General features: G+C 39.3%; 1 protein-coding gene across 1 annotated transcript in view; it reads left to right on the top strand.

The window, feature by feature from the left end:
• Positions 1 to 16,911, top strand: part of MYOM1 (myomesin 1) — a 72,150-nt gene that overhangs the window by 36,149 nt on the left and 19,090 nt on the right. Inside the window, exons 16-25 of the mRNA XM_081996832.1 lie at positions 1,757 to 1,878; positions 2,809 to 3,135; positions 4,732 to 4,928; positions 5,722 to 5,848; positions 6,592 to 6,776; positions 7,830 to 7,944; positions 10,950 to 11,106; positions 12,189 to 12,295; positions 12,418 to 12,462; positions 16,275 to 16,411. Of these exons, the coding sequence (XP_081852958.1) occupies positions 1,757 to 1,878; positions 2,809 to 3,135; positions 4,732 to 4,928; positions 5,722 to 5,848; positions 6,592 to 6,776; positions 7,830 to 7,944; positions 10,950 to 11,106; positions 12,189 to 12,295; positions 12,418 to 12,462; positions 16,275 to 16,411 (1,519 nt within the window). The remainder of the gene's footprint in view (positions 1 to 1,756; positions 1,879 to 2,808; positions 3,136 to 4,731; positions 4,929 to 5,721; positions 5,849 to 6,591; positions 6,777 to 7,829; positions 7,945 to 10,949; positions 11,107 to 12,188; positions 12,296 to 12,417; positions 12,463 to 16,274; positions 16,412 to 16,911) is intronic.

Here is a 16,911-nt window from a genome sequence, read left to right as displayed (position 1 = left end):
CAAGATATTAATGAACACTTAAATATTGGGTATAAAGTCACATTTCCTACTGACATGAATCTCAGTCTCTAGTCAGAAAAAATAATCAAGATTTAAAACTTTGCAAGTTAAATTAGATTCAGTTTTGTCTGAATAAGGATGTAATCTTCAGAGTCTGAAGAACTGCAGAACTTGATCTCAAGTGGGTTGATGTCAATCCAGAAGCAGTCCCTGCTTGTTATGACTGATTATGCTTATTTGTAATTGCTATTCATGACAACCCTTATTACGATAAGTAAGGCTCTGCTAAATACTCTTGGACCAACTTTGTTGTTTAGAAGGGAATTGTAAATGCTTAGTATATCAAAAGTACCTAAAACCCCACTTGCTTGAAAACGAGTACAACAATCTCCTTTAAGTATTCTTCTGTGCATTCATATTGCAACAGCTGTGTGTGCAAATATTATATACTTTCACATATACTTCTATGATTCATATTGTGGTTACATCATGTGTTGGCAAAGTTTTGTCCTGTTTGCTTATTTTAAAATATGAAACATGATCTTTATTCGCCATAGAAATAAAAATATTGTTCTGAGTTACTACATATTGTGATGTAACAACACTAGTTAGGTTCCTATCACTGCATTTTAGTCAATGCGATATAATGTATGACGCAGTCAGGCACAGGCTGTCTGTTAACTCTTGACTTTTCTGTTTGAGTCAATCTCAAAGCATTCGCTGTAGCTCATGTTTTGCATTATGCAGTATATTTTGATCTTTTGAAATTTTTTTTCTGTACACATCCTGGTGAAAGCAAATGATTTGGAAAAGTCTGGTAGAATGGGTAGGGAAAAATTTTGGTCTGAAAATTTTGATTCCTTTTTTTTTCCCAAACTAAAATTTTTATTTTGAAATACATTTTGTTTTCCACATTACATGTGCTTCGTACATCATTGTATGATGTCATCATTTTTAGAGCAAGACATGACATTATGAAGTAGAACAAAATAAAAGAAACATGAAATAAAATACACTTAAAATACCTATTAAAAAATAAATGTTTTAAATAAAATGTTTACATTTCCAAACCACAATTTTTCTGAAAGAAATTATTCCTGTCTTGGGAAACTTTGTGTTCTCACTGTGGACACCAGAGAAAATTTATGAGGTTTTTTATGCAATCATTAGGTAATCCAGTAGCAAAACTATTCTAATAAAGGTTCTTTGCTGGCTTAGATTATTGTGTCATGTATAGAAGCAAGAAAGTGAAATAAAAAATTGGACATTTTTTTTAGCTCTTGTACGATGCCCTATAATTTTTTTGAACAGCGCAATTTTTCAGTTGTAACTGGAAGTGAATTACGGGAACTTGTGCTACAGGTGTCTTTTACTTATGTCATGAATATATTCCGCAAGCAAATATAGACCTTATCTCTGGAGATTTTTGCATTGTTTCCATTAGGAAGTATGGATTGTATATACTAGCAGGAGGTAGACCTCTGGTAACAAAAACACTTATGTAGTCTTAAGAAAGAGTGTTGGTAAATGGTATGTCTGAAGAGATGTGGTTTTAGACATTATCTTTGTTTCATGAATGAGGTGCTTGAATACATTCTGCATTCTCTGACCTTCATTTAAGTGGCTGGGGTCATGGTTTATCCTCAGTTTTCAGAAACCAGAATAAATTATATGGAAGAAATGCTTTCTTTTCCCTCTTAAGTTTTTTATTTTTTTCATAATACTTTCTAAGTATTCCTTCACTGGTTTGGTTTAGATTCATTTGCCATGGGCTCGTCAATGGTGAGAAGTACATTTTCAGAGTCAGAGCTGTTAATGCAGCGGGACTCAGTGAATTTTCACAGGATTCGGAGCCTATAGAAGTGCAAGCAGCCATTGGTAAGCTATTTTCTGCTGCTCTTTTCAATGGTAAATACATATTTTTTTAATTAAGTAAAGATGTATGCAGCAACTATTTGTAACTAATTGTTTTGTTTTACAATGCTGTCCACAAATAATAATTTATCCATAGATCCTATGGTCACACAGCATAGTTTCACAGTCACTGCACTTCTGTAGACTGTTCACCTTCACCACCCAGTCTTCTTCAGGGGTTTCTTGTGAACCACTGTAAGAGAGTAGTGCGAAGTTCACTTCATAGGTATCCTGGAAAATGGAATGTTGTTCTGATTCCGTAATGTGGTACTTATCACCTCTAACACACACCATCCTATATACAGTCAATTCCCATGAAATTTGTTTCCATACCTAAACCTAATAATCAGTGCAATGTGTTTTTTGTAAACCTTTTATAACCCTGTGTGTTCTCCCTTTGCTGATTAATTACTTCTGTTTGCCACTGCCTGAACTAATCTGTAAAGATTAATGAGCTCATTGGGCTAGAATAAATTGTATGTCTGCAACATTCTCACTCTCATTTGTATCAAAACTGCATACCTCGCAACCTTAGAGCAGAGAGATGTGGTCTAGGGCAATTTTGTGAGAACATCTTGAAAGGATCAGAAATATGACTTGGAAGATCTAGTACTAAAATAATTGTAGCAAATGAAGATTGCTATTAACTTTCCACATTTCTTCTGCTTTGAAAAGTAGACGTTATTAAAAGAGCATTACTTGTGAGCAGGTTGAGAGGTGCACGCATTTCAAATTGTTTTGAATTCAGGCTTAATATGTTGTGCGTGAAACCTGTGATTTGTCGTACTTTGGCTGTATTGTCCGCTGTACTCATTTCTTCATTCTGTTGACTAAATGAAGAAAAAAGAATGTATTCTAATTCAAAATGTCTTTGCTGTCTTCTGGCAATTATAGGGGGAGGAGTGCTTCATGGTGTGTGTCCTGAACTGAGTGGTAAAGCTGGTGGACTAACAGACTGCACTACCAGCTGGGAAGGCATGCATGAGTCCTCCCAGCCTGTCTTTGACACAGAAGCTTTGCTAAAATGCAATGCTAAATTTAATACAGACACACTACCCAGTAGCTGTGACAAACTGGGGAGTACAGGAGACAATAACATGAGAGAAATGGTTAAGGACGCTGTCACATCTGCACCACAAAAAGTTGCTGCTAAGCAGGCAAGTAAGTCTCAACCCAGGGATCTTTTGACACTGGAAAAAGTGACAACGGAGAAAGATATAGGTGAGAGTTAATAAAACAAATAGATTTCACTGCTTTGGTAGATCCACTTCAGACGGTTGTAACATCTGCTTGTCTGCACCACAAGTGAACGCGCTCTCCAGTGATGCATCTTCCATCAGACCCATTAATTACGTGCTCAACTCTCCATTAGGATCGTTATGCATGTAATGGTATCGGAGACCACTTTACGAACTTAGTGGGTACTGAAATTGAAACATATAAATCCGTTTACTAATTTAATAGCTTGTTTGAGTACATATTAGTGTACCCAAGATACTGTATTATTTCTAAATCACTTCAGTAATTTGTTAGGAGTCTTGTTACCTAGTCTGTGGGTTATGTATGTGTGAAGGAAACAAAATCTGATTATGATGGCAAGCATGAAAATCTGTGTTGTGTTAGGAAATAGGAAGATCCTTTGTGGATTTATGCCTAAGCTACAGCTTATCCTCTGAGACACAGTGCTAATGAATGTTGTGTTGTATCTCTGACTGATGGCAATATGTAATGAGGAAAACCTATCAAGTTGATGGCACACACACAAAATCACATTTTATGTTGTCAACACCTAAACACCCATTGTGCCGGAGAAATGCGGGGCTTGAATTTCATGTAAGTCCTGGTACCTGGCCCGTGAACTGAATTCCTCCCCAGGCCTCTGAAGTGAGACTCAAAACACTTGTGCAAAGTGTTGAACCGAAAACAAAGTAGAGGCACCTGGGGCTACCTGACACTGATATAAAACATTAAAGACAAAAGGAAACATATATGATTTAAGATTTCCATCAAAAGTAGAACTTTAGGGTCACAAGTAGGGCTCTTCACTGATGCATGACATATTGGGTGTGGGCAAGCATTTCCCCACTAGATACAGAAAAGTCTTTAATAAGACAGTGGGCTGGGATGAAGTTAATGATTTCTGTATTGTTAAAAAAAAAATTAAAAAGGGGATTATGCAGCAAATTTTTTGATGTAAGTTCCAGTAATAGACATGTTCCACTTGTGGTCAGTCTACAGTGCCTATGATCACTCTTCGTTCCATTAAGGTAAGATCATGTGATGGGTGCAATGATAAAATTTGCACAATGTATAAATTTAAAAGAAAAAAAAAAGAATTAACAGATAAAGTCCATTCTCAGAAGGGAAGAATGTGGGCCTATTTAAAAAAAGGAACTACCATGAATATGTGAAAAAGGCATTGCTTTCAGCAAAAGAAAACAAATCATTGCATCTCCAATTTTTTTTACTTTTCCTGTAATGTTCATTTTAGTTCCTCATTTTTCACAGTTTTAAAGTGAGTCCTGATCACTTACATCAGAGCTGCAATTGCAACACATTCTTTCACTAAGCATCAGCTTGCTTCTCAAAAACCAAATGATTCTAAAAACTAATTCCTATGCATCTGGACGTCTTCATTTGGTTTATGAAAGCTTTTATCCTGCATTTCTTATTCCAACTCCAGAAACTTCCCTTGACCACATAAATATTGTCCTAATTAGGAAATGCAGGATGGGAGCCACCTGAATACGGTAATTGAATGCCAGTCTGTCTATTGAAATATTACTTCCTACTTATGTTTTATTCACGTTGAAACAGCTGCTCCATCTCCACCTTGTGACATCATGGTACTTGAGAGTGTTCGTGACTCGATGGTATTAGGATGGAAACAACCTAAAGTCACTGGTGGAACTGAAATTACTGGCTACTACGTGAACTACCGTGAATTGGTTGATGGAGTTCCTGGGAAATGGATGGAGGCCAACATTAAGGCCATTAGTGAGAGGGCATACAGGGTAAGGTTAACTTCTGTTATTTCTGTGGGTGCAGATAATATTTCCAAAACAGGTCTCAAAGATAGATTGGGATGAATTATGATTCAGTGTACAGATTGATGTTCAGAGGGTTTTATATCCATGATGATAAATTTATTTAGCTCTGTTAAACTTCTCTTATTTGTATGCATAGAGTATATTTGTACACTTATCTGTTAGTCTGGCACCAACTGTCGTCTCTGAATTCACTACTCTAGACATAGCCTGAATTTCTCTAAGTCAGGCCCTCACAACAAATGACATTCCTACTGGGCTTGGTGCACCTATCCCAGCACTTGCTGGAACCAGCTCTGTGCCTGCTGCACAGACATTATGCCTGCCTCTGTTTTGTGATCAGTTCTTGACCCAGTTTAGAGATAATGCTAGCTACAACCTTGTTGAGCTGCTGTACAAATGAAAAGCAATGCCAGGACTGAGTTTCACTCTGCTGTGAGGACAACTCTTGCCTTAACTGAACTTGCTCTGTATCACGAGACAGATTAATATGATTGTTGAGCAATACCCTGCTCCCTCCCTGGCTACCAAAGTGTCTATCAATAGGAAAAGGGGTTTACAATTTGAATGTGCTAAGACCACTCATGTATCCTGATCAGAGGAAAAGCCAAGATAGTTATCGCCTTATGTATGATGTCAATAATGCTTTCAACTCTTCAGGCACTTAAAAGCATGCTCAACGCTTTCAATAATTATTATTGTGACTTTCTTCTAAAGCCTTAATCCAAAGTTAGTAAGTACCATCTTATTGATTCTGCAGATTCAAAACCTGAAGGAGAACATGGTGTACCAGTTCCAGGTGGCTGCTGCTAACCTGGCTGGGGTTGGGACACCCTCCCTACCCAGCCAGCCCTTCAAATGTGAAGAATGGACCATTGCTGTACCTGGTAGGATCCTGAGTGGGAGGTGGAGGTTACTCACAGCCCATGAGTGCTCTGTGGCTGATTATCTAAGTTCTCAATGCCTTCAGCTCCAGGGAAGTCAATGGGCACTGAAGTTCATACCCACCCTTGAATGTCCGTTGCTTTGATTTAGTGTATTTACAGTGATGCATTAAACAATCACCATTTAATCAGTAGCAAGTTACAAGCAGCTTGTATTTTCTTTATTTTTCCTGCTTGTTTTCTGTACTGTCTGACACTTTGCTTCCTAGTTTAAATGGTAGACATAAATACCTGTCTAAGGTACAAGGCAGAAGAGAATGAGGTCCTGTAATCCTTTTCTAAACGTATCACTTCAAGGCCAGATCGCTGGCCTTTTAACACTCATTGAAATGAATGAAAATAACCTCCATTGACTTCAGTGGACTTTAGAGCAGTCCTTGAAGCAGCACATTAGCTTAATAATTAACTTATTTGCCTGAGTTTGGAGATAATTTGTCATTTTTGTTAGTTCATGAATATTTGATCAAGATACCAAATCTCAACCAACTGGATCGCTTTTTAGGCTATTCTTTTTACTAGACAGGGTTGTATTTATATTGGGTCTAGGTATGATACAGAGATGCTGCACGTGTTATGTCAGCTCTGGGTGTACAACGTGGTGTCTGGTTTTGGTTTCTGAAGTCTTATGCGTTAGCCTCTTCAGGATTATTTATTTTGATACCACAACTCCAACTTTTACCTTTCAGGGCCACCTCATGATGTCACATGCACAGAAGTTAGGAAGGACTCTTTGGTTTTACTGTGGAAGGAACCAGTTTATACTGGTCGTAGTCCCATAGCTGGTTATTATGTTGATATGAAGGAAACTGAGGCAAAGGAGGAACGCTGGAGAAGTGTCAATGAGAAGCCACTTCAAAAGAAATTCTTGAAGGTAAATAGCTTAAGATTCAAATACTGGTATTACCATATAACCTTGAGGAAATCAGCCTTTGATAGCATCATCCTGTGCTGATCATGGTTCCATTTAATGAAACACTTAGCAGGCTATGTTGTGCCGAGGATACACAGATGTAATGCCTGTATAGTCAAACAAGACAGTAACTCCGAAGACAATCTGGTATGACAAGCCTGAAAATAAAAGAAAGCGCTGCTAAAACCAAATACCATTCTCGTAACACAGGAAGCATCCCTAGCATTTTCTGGCTCAAAGGGCAAGACAGGTATCACTCCACAAAAACAGATGGCACAAAAGCAGATGTTGTGATAATGTGGCTGGTGATTCTTTTGAATACAAAGTACCCTCTCCTCACATTTCACAGCAAGTTAAACCCAACCTTTTTGCACTATTATGCTACATCATTTTGTGGAATGACTTCTAAATAAGGGATTGGCAGTATCTCAGTTCTAGAGATATGTCTGAAGGAGGTTTGCTATTCATATGCTTTTCAGAATATTTGAAAGACAATTCACTTTAAAGTGTGATCCTTTTATATATGTTTTAAAGGAGTATTCACAGGTGTTATAAGGTCAGTATGATTCCTCAAGTCACCACAATTAAATCTGTACAACTAACTGCCCTCCTGTTTCTAAATAGGTGCGGCAGCTGGCACTTATTACCCTAATAATTTAATTTTTAAAATCCAGAATTTACCTGCAGTAAAAACAGTGTTGTTTAAGAGGTCAATGTACATGAGTTAAAAACATCCTGTTCCAATAACAATCTCCTGTTGCCAAGAAATCAATGGCAGTAATGACACTGTCTACGTTAGCTATGCATACAAGGGAGGAGCAGGCCATACAGATTAGTCATGTCACTCTGGAATTGAAAAAAAAAAAAAAGAAGAAATATTTGTCAAATGGGAAAGAAGCAAAACAAAAAAAGTCAGAAAATATAATTGTCAAGCATCCAGACTGATCTGAAATAAGCGTGAAATTAAAATCAGTGTATTGTAGCACATCATGCATGTGTATTTGCTTCCTCCAGTTAGGTGGCCTAAAAGAAGGTATGAGCTACGTGTTTCGTGTGCGGGCAACAAACCAGGCTGGTGTTGGGAAACCATCAGATGTCACGGATCCTGTCGTAGCTGAAACACGACCAGGTTTGTTAGAAATACTTCCTCTTTTTCACCGTATTTAAACAGGTTTCTCTTTGTGTGATGTGTTTACATACAGGCTGCATGTGAGCAGCCTGACCCCTTTCAGGTCAAACTTTTTTACTAAGCAGGAAATGAGTTGAGGGTCATACCTTACTTTCTTGTCTGCTATATTTTAAGGTCAGAACAGATTTTCTTACTATAACTACAGGTTCAGGCATATAAAAATACAATAAAGTTGTAAGATTTGCATAAATCTATAGATAAATGCATAAGCAGAGGACCCACTAAGATCAGCTCAACCAAAACATTCTATAGATGTAGATTTTGCCTTTTCTGTAGCAAACCAGTTTATTTATGTTTTATCTCTTTCCTTCCTCTGACTTGTATAATGTGCCATTCCCACCCCGGCTGCCTCAGGAGCATTTCCTCGGCATCCCTTCCCTGTTTCTGACTCCCAAGTCCATTTTCACATCTCCTATTCCTGCAGCAGCACTGGCCCAGCTCTCATAAATGCCCAGGGCAGCAAAAATCCCAAGAAGCCTTGAGTTAGCTCTCAGTGAGGCTGTAAGTCAAGAAAGTCTGAAAAAGGAGGTCTGAAGCTGGCAGTATAAAAGAAGAACTGGAAAATTTGGAGTGGGGCAACTGGGGCAACTGCCAGTGAGGCTGGGATGGGAAGAAGGGACTGGAAGGAGTAGATGGTAAGTTGAGACAGTGTAGGATTGGGATACAAGGACAAAAAAGGGTAAGTGTGTGAGTAAAAAGGGCTTGGGAAAGGATCTTTCAAAAATACGGTAGCCATAATTTCAGATCTGCAAGCCACTGAAGCACTAGGGCTATTTCCACCACCTGCAAGTGGAGTAAGCTAAAACTTAGAGACTTACTATAGAAAGCAACTTATACACAGTGACCACCTCTAAAAAGGGAATCAAACCAGTATTAGTACTAAACTTTTGGCTTTACTAATCCATTTTCTTCGAGGGTTAATACCTATCTGTCAGACTTTGATAAAAACTTGTTATGATAACAATCTTCAAGTGTTCTAAATAAAGGATTGGTCATGCCACTGCAATTAAAAAAAAAAAAAACAAACCACAAACGTAAACTCTTGTGAAGATGATTATCATGACAAAAAAAATTTGTACAGCATTTTCAGTGTTCACTCAGATGAGGCGCATGCCCATCTGGCAATATGAACTTGAGCAGAACATTTGGTTTGCAGACCTCACCGTTAGAGAAGGAGGTACATCTCAGGATCACGGCCTTTTTGCAAGCAAGGCTTGGGTTCATAGGTAGTAATGACTGTGGGGTCACAGGAAAGCCAAGGTTTGGCCCAGTGAAATCTCAGGGAAGTTGAAAATTATTTGCTTGTACAAATCTGGTTGACCCATATTTTGAGCTGAGATCTGCAGATACGGCATCCATCAAACTAAGCTTCTTAAAAGTATTAAAAAGGACAAAAGACTTATAAAAAAAAATATTTCAGCAGTCTCTTGGGCAGGCTTCCACCTTTCTCACTCAAACCACACAAATCTCAAGAACAATCATACCATTTTTAAAAATTACCACAACTCTTTTGGTTTTCACCAATGAGAGCTGCCTTTATAAACATCTTGAATGAAGACAAGAATATTGTCAGACCTGAATATTGTCAGGTGTCTCTAAACAGTTCCTGATGGAATAATGCTTTTGGCAAATGTGTAAAATTGCCAGACAGTTGAGCTTTCTAACCAAAGAATGTAGGTAAAAATAATATCCTGAATGAAAATATTTGCTTAAATACGAGAGGCACCAATTTTCTTTATCGGGTGACATGTGTATGTCACAGTGCTGGAAAGGACGTGTATATTATTAGGATGATGAAACACAGAAAGCTCCTTGTATGCTTGAGGCTCATTAAGAATTATCCTGAAAATAAAGCATTTAATCTCAATGTCAGGAATAAGGCTCTTGTCTTTAAGGTACAATACTTTGTGGAGAAAGTGTGTCATTAGCATTGTGGGCAGCCCGGAATTGTCTTAGGCTAAGTAATATAACATGAGTGCCCTATTCAGATGCAAGATCCAGCTCAGAGCTGTTTGGAAAAGGAGGCTGGATGTTCTCCAGCACCTCTCAGTGCACACGCTCTCCCTGACATTCTCAGGCAAGTTGTTGAAATGAAAGTTAACGCCACAGATGACGAGTTCACCAAGCTGCCTGAATCCCAGTGAAATTCCCTCAGCTTCACTGGGGCGTGAGGGGGTAGGCTAGAGGTGCCTTCAGGTTTCTGATCTGAGATGCACCCCCAGGGCCTTTTAAAGGACAAACTGGGTCACCTTATCCGTCTCAAGGACTGTAGGCACTGGCAAAACAGGGTGGGCGACTTAAGCAGCTAATTGCAAATATTCACTCCCTTTGTGGGCCCGGGATTAAATGCTGCAGATGGCGGCAGGGCTGGGTGCCAAGCACAGCAATTAAACATCCCAGGGTGAAGCCAGAGTCACTGAAAACGTGTCTCAGCTGCACAAGTGAGTCTGATGGGGCAACTCGATTGTTTCCTCTTCTGCCTCCTGCACCTCTTCAAACACCTACATTTGCACACAGTGGTCCCTTTAGAGCTCTTGTCTTACTAGGGAATAAAATTCATGCTGCGTAATGAAAGCTATGACTACCCCTTACCACGGAAAATGTTGTTATTTAATATTTCAAACATTTAGTGGATTTAGAGGCTTGCTTCTTTTTTTCCCCTTCAGGTTTTTCCAAAGCAAGTATCATAACTCTCATGCGTGTTTAGACTTCCTGAAATAAATCAAGTGATTTAGGATGACTTTTAATCTGTTCCTTACTTTTATGGATTAGAATAAGAACTGTTCTTGTGAATCAAGGACTGAGGATTTCAACGTTTGCAGCAATTTATGTGCCGACTGAGAAAATGGCAAGGACCTGCTTAGTCCACCCTATGAACGATATCTATATCAACTTGTTTACTGGCTTTTCTGAGAAAATGGAATCACCTTGTTCTGCTCTTTCAGGAACCAAGGAAGTGGTGGTTGATGTAGATGACAATGGAGTCATTTCCTTGAACTTTGAATGTGATCAGATGTCTCCAAACTCCAAGTTTGTTTGGTCCAAGAATTATGAACCAATTGAAGATGATTCTCGACTGAACATCGATACCAAAGGCGGAAAGTAAGAACCCTCGGGGGTAGCAACAGTCTCGTGTTTGAGAGATCTAGGCTGGTCACAGGAATCCATCCTTTTCGATGTATGACCTCAGTAAGAGTTATATCTGCCTCTGTTACTGGAAGGCCACTTTAGGAGTATGCTGTTCTCCAGCAAGACCATTTGGAAATTGTAGCTCGCGCAGAATGAGTCAGGCCTCCTATTTAGGCAATTTAGTTATGTTTAGGCATAGGGAGAGAAAATCTGTGCTCTGTCATCTTGTAACCTGTCAGTCAAGGCAAATTTGTTGTTGTTGTTGTTGTTGTTGTTGTTGTTATTATTATTATTACTTTAAATCTCCAAGGATAGAATTATCTGTCTGCTTGCAAAATGCTTTTGCCATGTAACACTGTTGCAATCTTTGGAGGTGCTGGAGTAAGAAGTACTCTTTTTCTGATGTAGACACCACGGCTTGAGTTGGCAACTTCTGTAATGCTCTCCAAGCCTAGCCTGTTTCTTCAGGCTTTTAACAGAGAAAAAGAAATGGCAAATGCACAGGTTCAGCCTATGTGCTCTCCTAGTTATAGAAACCATACAGAAAGAAACAGTGGCTCACCACACTCTTTGTGTTGAATATGAAAATTGAATCAGGTTGTACTTACAGTATCCTTCCACGCTCACCGAAGACTCAACAACATGTTTTTAAGCATGCTTCAGCTAGCTTAAACCAGCTAGCTCCAGTGCTTTTGGCACTATCTGAGAGTTTATACAGCTTCCTGGAAAGGTTGTGCAGCTCGTGCATGGTTCTGTGCTGTCAGCGCTGCAGAGGCAACAGGTCACCTTTGACTCTCATGGTCGTCTGGATGCTCTCGATTCTTCCTCCATTAACGGATTCCTCATAGATACAGAGTCTGTGCCATCTCCATTTGTACCACACATGGTAGGACCTTCCCTGGTTTATATTGGGCAGAGCCCCATATTTGCCTCTTCAGTCAGAGTAAAAGCTCATACATGACTATTTTTATCTGGTGTTAGAGACATAAAGGAGGGATTCAGACTGATCTCATCTTTCTATCAAAATGTGTTGGTTTGTTTTGTTTTTTCTAAAGGTCAAAAGCTACCTTTAAGGATCTTGGAGAAGATGATTTGGGAATTTACTCTTGTGTTGTTACAGACACTGATGGAGTTTCATCAAGCCACACAATTGATGAGGAAGGTAGACACAATGTCTATTAAGTGTGCCTGTTTTGCTTTCACATCTGTTTTTTTCCTGCTGCTGTGTCTCTCAGATCCATCAGGCATGCACACCTTATATTATTTATTTTATGTCTTTTGCAGAAATGAAACGTCTGCTTGCTCTGAGCCACGAACGCAAATTCCCAAGTAAGTGAATCAAACATATCTGTAGGGGAGAGCTTTGCATGCAGTGGGGTATCACAAAGCTCCTTCCACTATCAGGTGGGGAAGTTGCTATAGTAATTTCAAGTTAAAGTGGTGTTGAATTGAAGATCTAAGATTCCTTTTTTTTTTCCTTTCTTTCAGTACATTTGTGTATTACTGGTGTTCTTCCTGATGTTGCAGGCTACTGGTGTAGGAGTATAATTAGTCTATATAATAGTTGGAAAATAAGTATCCCATTGGCTTTGTTTCTTCTGCAGAACTGCCTTTTATACTTGTTCAGTATACCTAACCTAATTTGAAAACCTGAATTTGAAAAATTCTCTAACTACTCCAACTGAAGTTAACATAAGTTAAGGTTAAGGTTAAGGTTGACAAAGCAGGCAACTGTAGTAAATACAGCTGTAAAGATCTATATATACAGAATTTTCCTGCTGGAATTATTCCCTCCCTCTTTTCTGTAACACTTGACAATATGAACATCTTTCCTGCTGCTTGGGATGGTATTTTTGTCAAATCCACAGACCTCTCATACCTTAGTGATATCCTAGTAGTAGCACAACTTGGTTATTTTCATTGGAATGTAACTTGAATAATTGAAAAAAATAATACATTTAATTGTAAAATGAATCCTATTATATATAATGAGGCAAGACCTAAACTTTGTCTCATCTTCTCCCACTACATTCTCTTCTTCTTCATTCCAGGCACTAAAACTCTTGCCTATGTTTTAACATGTCCAGCTTTGTGCATGCACTGCTGGCACCTCTGCTAACTCAGCCCACATCACGCCTCTCAGCCCAGTCAAAGCTTGGCCACAGAAATGGCCTGTCTTTTTGCCCACAGTATCTCTCTCTCTCATTTCCTTCTTGGTCTTTTCCATATCATCTCTACCCTTCTCAACATATTGTATCACCTTTTGACAGCTTAATGACAGCCCAAGCATCCCCTTGTTTACTCCTGCTCCTCCCAGTTGTTTCCTCCTAATTGTATCTTCACACTGAAAGTTAGTCACCACAAAGCCTTAGTGTTGTCACGCATCCTTACTTGCTCTGACCCTTCTCTTCTGGGTGCTCTTCCATGCTCTGCGTTCATAACTAATGTCAAAAATAAGCTCCTCAGGATGCAGACCGTGTCTTCTTTTTTTGCATCATCTTAGGTAACAGTACACTTCTGGCTGTGCATGAGCTTCCAGGAGGCACAGGCAAAAAGGAAGATCACTGCAGAATGTATCTTAATGTTTCAAGGAGGAAACCATCTTACTTGCTTTGGCTACTCTAGTGCCCTGTGGACACTGAAAAAAAATTATAAACAGGGGTTGAGATATGTCCAGTTATGACTATGAGGCTAGAAAAATAATAATGAGCTCCCATGGATCAACCTAAAACTTTAGTCATATCTCCAGATAATCTGTTTGAGGATTACACAAATTCTCTAAAAAAAAAATTAGTTGCGAGGCATTTCTGATTCAAGATAAGCACTTGCATGTTGCTTGCTTTGTACTTCTGAATGGTATTTAATTGTAACTTCTGCTCAGAAGCATCTGCAGCTGGTAACTCCATGGGAAAATGTGTTGCTTGAATAACGCAGCCTTATAGAACACAACTACGTATGGGCGCGATAGTGTATTGGTGCTAGATAAAAATAAATTGTTCCAGCTCTTCAATTTAGCAACTGCCCGAGGACTCCCTGTCAAATGCTCGCAGTAATTTGTGATGCTATACAAATAGAATGTAAAACCTTGTAAGCACGATGGCTGGAAAATGCCTCAAGTTGCTGTCAGCTGGTGCTTCTGTAAATATTTTAAAAGAAGACTTCTGCTCGTGGAGGACTGTAATGCAGATTCATCCAGTTCCTTTGGGCTGGGGAGTGAACGGCCTTTTCCCAAAAAAGAATACTTTTGCATCCTTTCAGCCCTTTATTTAACAGTTTCTGAGATACTTTCCTCTGTTCCATGTTAGACTAAAAGACATTCGTAGTTAATTACATGCAAATCAAGTGGGGGTTTAAAATTGCCGTAGAGCTGACAGTGAGACAAAAGCAGCACAGCCTGATGTCTATTCACAGCGTCTCCCTCTCGCTTCCACTGGCTCCTGTAGCATTTCAGTCGCTTTCTTTTGAGAAATTATGCAAGACCTGAGATTCCTTTTGTTTCTTACAAGCGCTGGGTGAGGAAGCTTCAGATGGAACATTTGCACTGCTAGGGCACTCTCCTATGGGGTTGTTCTTTGCCCTGCTCCCTTTTTAACTATTTTTTTCTCTCTGGTTAAGCCTGTGTCCTTTTCATAATTCTCTTTTTTTCCTGTGACTGTTGCTTCACCTCCCAAAAGCCTTATATTCACCAGAGACGGGTCCTGTGACACTCGGGCACCAAAAGCTTACACGCGAGTGTGGGAGGGCATAGGTGTGGGGAAGGGGTGAACGTGGGAAAGGAAGACACGGAGGGTCCTCGCCCCCCTAACTCTGTTTGGCAGTGGGGTTGGATGGCAGCTCTACTCCAGAAGGCACCCCAGTTGTTTAGGATGGTGCAAATAGAAAGATGAGAGAAATTAAATACTACCTCCATTCCAGTCCTCTCCTGCTGTAGCTGGGCCTTTGCATACATGAATAGAATAGAATAGAATAGAATAGAATAGAATAGAATAGAATAGAATAGAATAGAATAGAATAGAATAGAATAGAATAGAATAGAATAGAATAGAATAGAATATTTTCAATTGGAAGGGAAAAACAACCCTGTCTTGGGATTTGTCTGGGAGGAGGTGGATCTTTACACTCTCACCAGACTGTACCATCAAGCATTTTGCAATGTGTTTGTACACTGTCCTCAGCTGTTCCTTTTTACACCCTTGCAGTGCAGACTTTGCACTGCTGTGCAAGTGGAGGCTGGGGTAGAGATCACATACAGCATATGTGCTCCCTAGAGTATGATTTTGTTGAAATTTTGAGCATCCACCAAGAGAGCTAAAAATTATGGAAGCCAATAAAATGAACAATATGCCCCAATATCAGAGTCTAAATGCTCATGTTTAATGTTGCTGATTAAGATAGCTCAACAAAAAGTTAAAGTGAGAGCAAGCTGAGGACTTCTACTAAAAAGAACAGGGAAAAAAAAAAAAAAAACCCTAAAATTACCTGCAGTATCCTTTACGTGATTTTTTTTTCCTGCTAACACAAGAAATTGGTCTATATGTGGGGGATTTCCATTATTCATAGGTAAACAAAATGTACGGGGGAGATTGAGGAGGGCGTGTTGTGATACCTGGTGAATTGTGGAGATAGGGGTTCCACTTAAGAAAGAATCAGAGTTCTCACAAAAACCTGCAGTTCAGCAGCTGATTTTCTGATCTGGCTTCATGCTTGTGGTTTTTTAGTGTTTTTTTCCACTGAGTCAACTCACTGTCTTACAGTAGCATTTTTAAGCAACTCATTAGACATGGGTCTGTGCCATATGACTTACATCATGCTGCAGAGATTACTTGCAGTTTACCTTTGAAATAGATTTAGCCTTGTGTTAGAATGGAGGGGCACCGGCATAACTCAAATCCTGAACACTTCCAGTCTCTACAGACACAGTGAACAAAGAATCAAAAGATTAAATCTTGTCTTTCATCCTATGTATATGTGGGTGGAGAGGTATTCTGTCTGTATGAAGAGCTATCGTAAGCTAGTTGCCTTGCATACAGTATCCAAGTGTGAAAGGAAGAAGTGGCTTTCTGATTATAGAAGAAAAGAGTTGTTAGGGCACAGGCAAAGTATGTATGTATGTGCTTCATTGTTTTCTTTCTTCTTTGTAGCTGTCCCACTTGCCTCTGAGTTGGCAGTGGAAATTTTGGAAAAAGGAGAAGTAAGATTCTGGTTGCAAGCTGAAAAACTGTCTGGCAATGCAAAGGCCAACTTTGTATTTAATGATAAAGAGATTTTCAATGGAGAGGTAGGCATTTTCATTGCTTACATGTGTTTGCATTTTTATGAGTGTCAATGAGTGTTTATGTCTCTGTCTCCAATGTACTTCCAACTAGTGTCCCACACTAATGCATTTTCATGAGAAATAACATCATTAGAAAGATTTTGTCCGTAGTTCTGAGCTGCAGCTGGATTCTACTGGAAGCAGTTTATAAAGTGGAGTTAAATGACTTCCTGCCACCTTTGTGAGTACCACGTGTTCTGTTAACTGGTGGGGACCATAGGAGCTCCTGCAATAAGGTAGTCCCAGGTAGTTACGGTGGTCTTCAAGGAGTCACTGCAGTAGCCCAGATTCATCCTATCTCCCTCATCTATGGCCCTAGCATACCCTTGTGCTCAGTTGTCACCTCTCTTTGCTGTTCGGAGGAATTTGTTACACCAAGGGAAAATTCACAATTGTTTTTTTCCAGCAGCAGAACTTGCTACTCCCCAAAACAAGACATGGCACGCTTTTGTTGCAACACTGAT

Source organism: Phaethon aethereus (assembly GCF_964289735.1).
Source record: "Phaethon aethereus genome assembly, chromosome: 2".
NCBI lineage: Eukaryota > Metazoa > Chordata > Aves > Phaethontiformes > Phaethontidae > Phaethon > Phaethon aethereus.
Note: the sequence above shows the minus strand (reverse complement) of the source record. Positions and strands in the feature narration are given on the sequence as shown.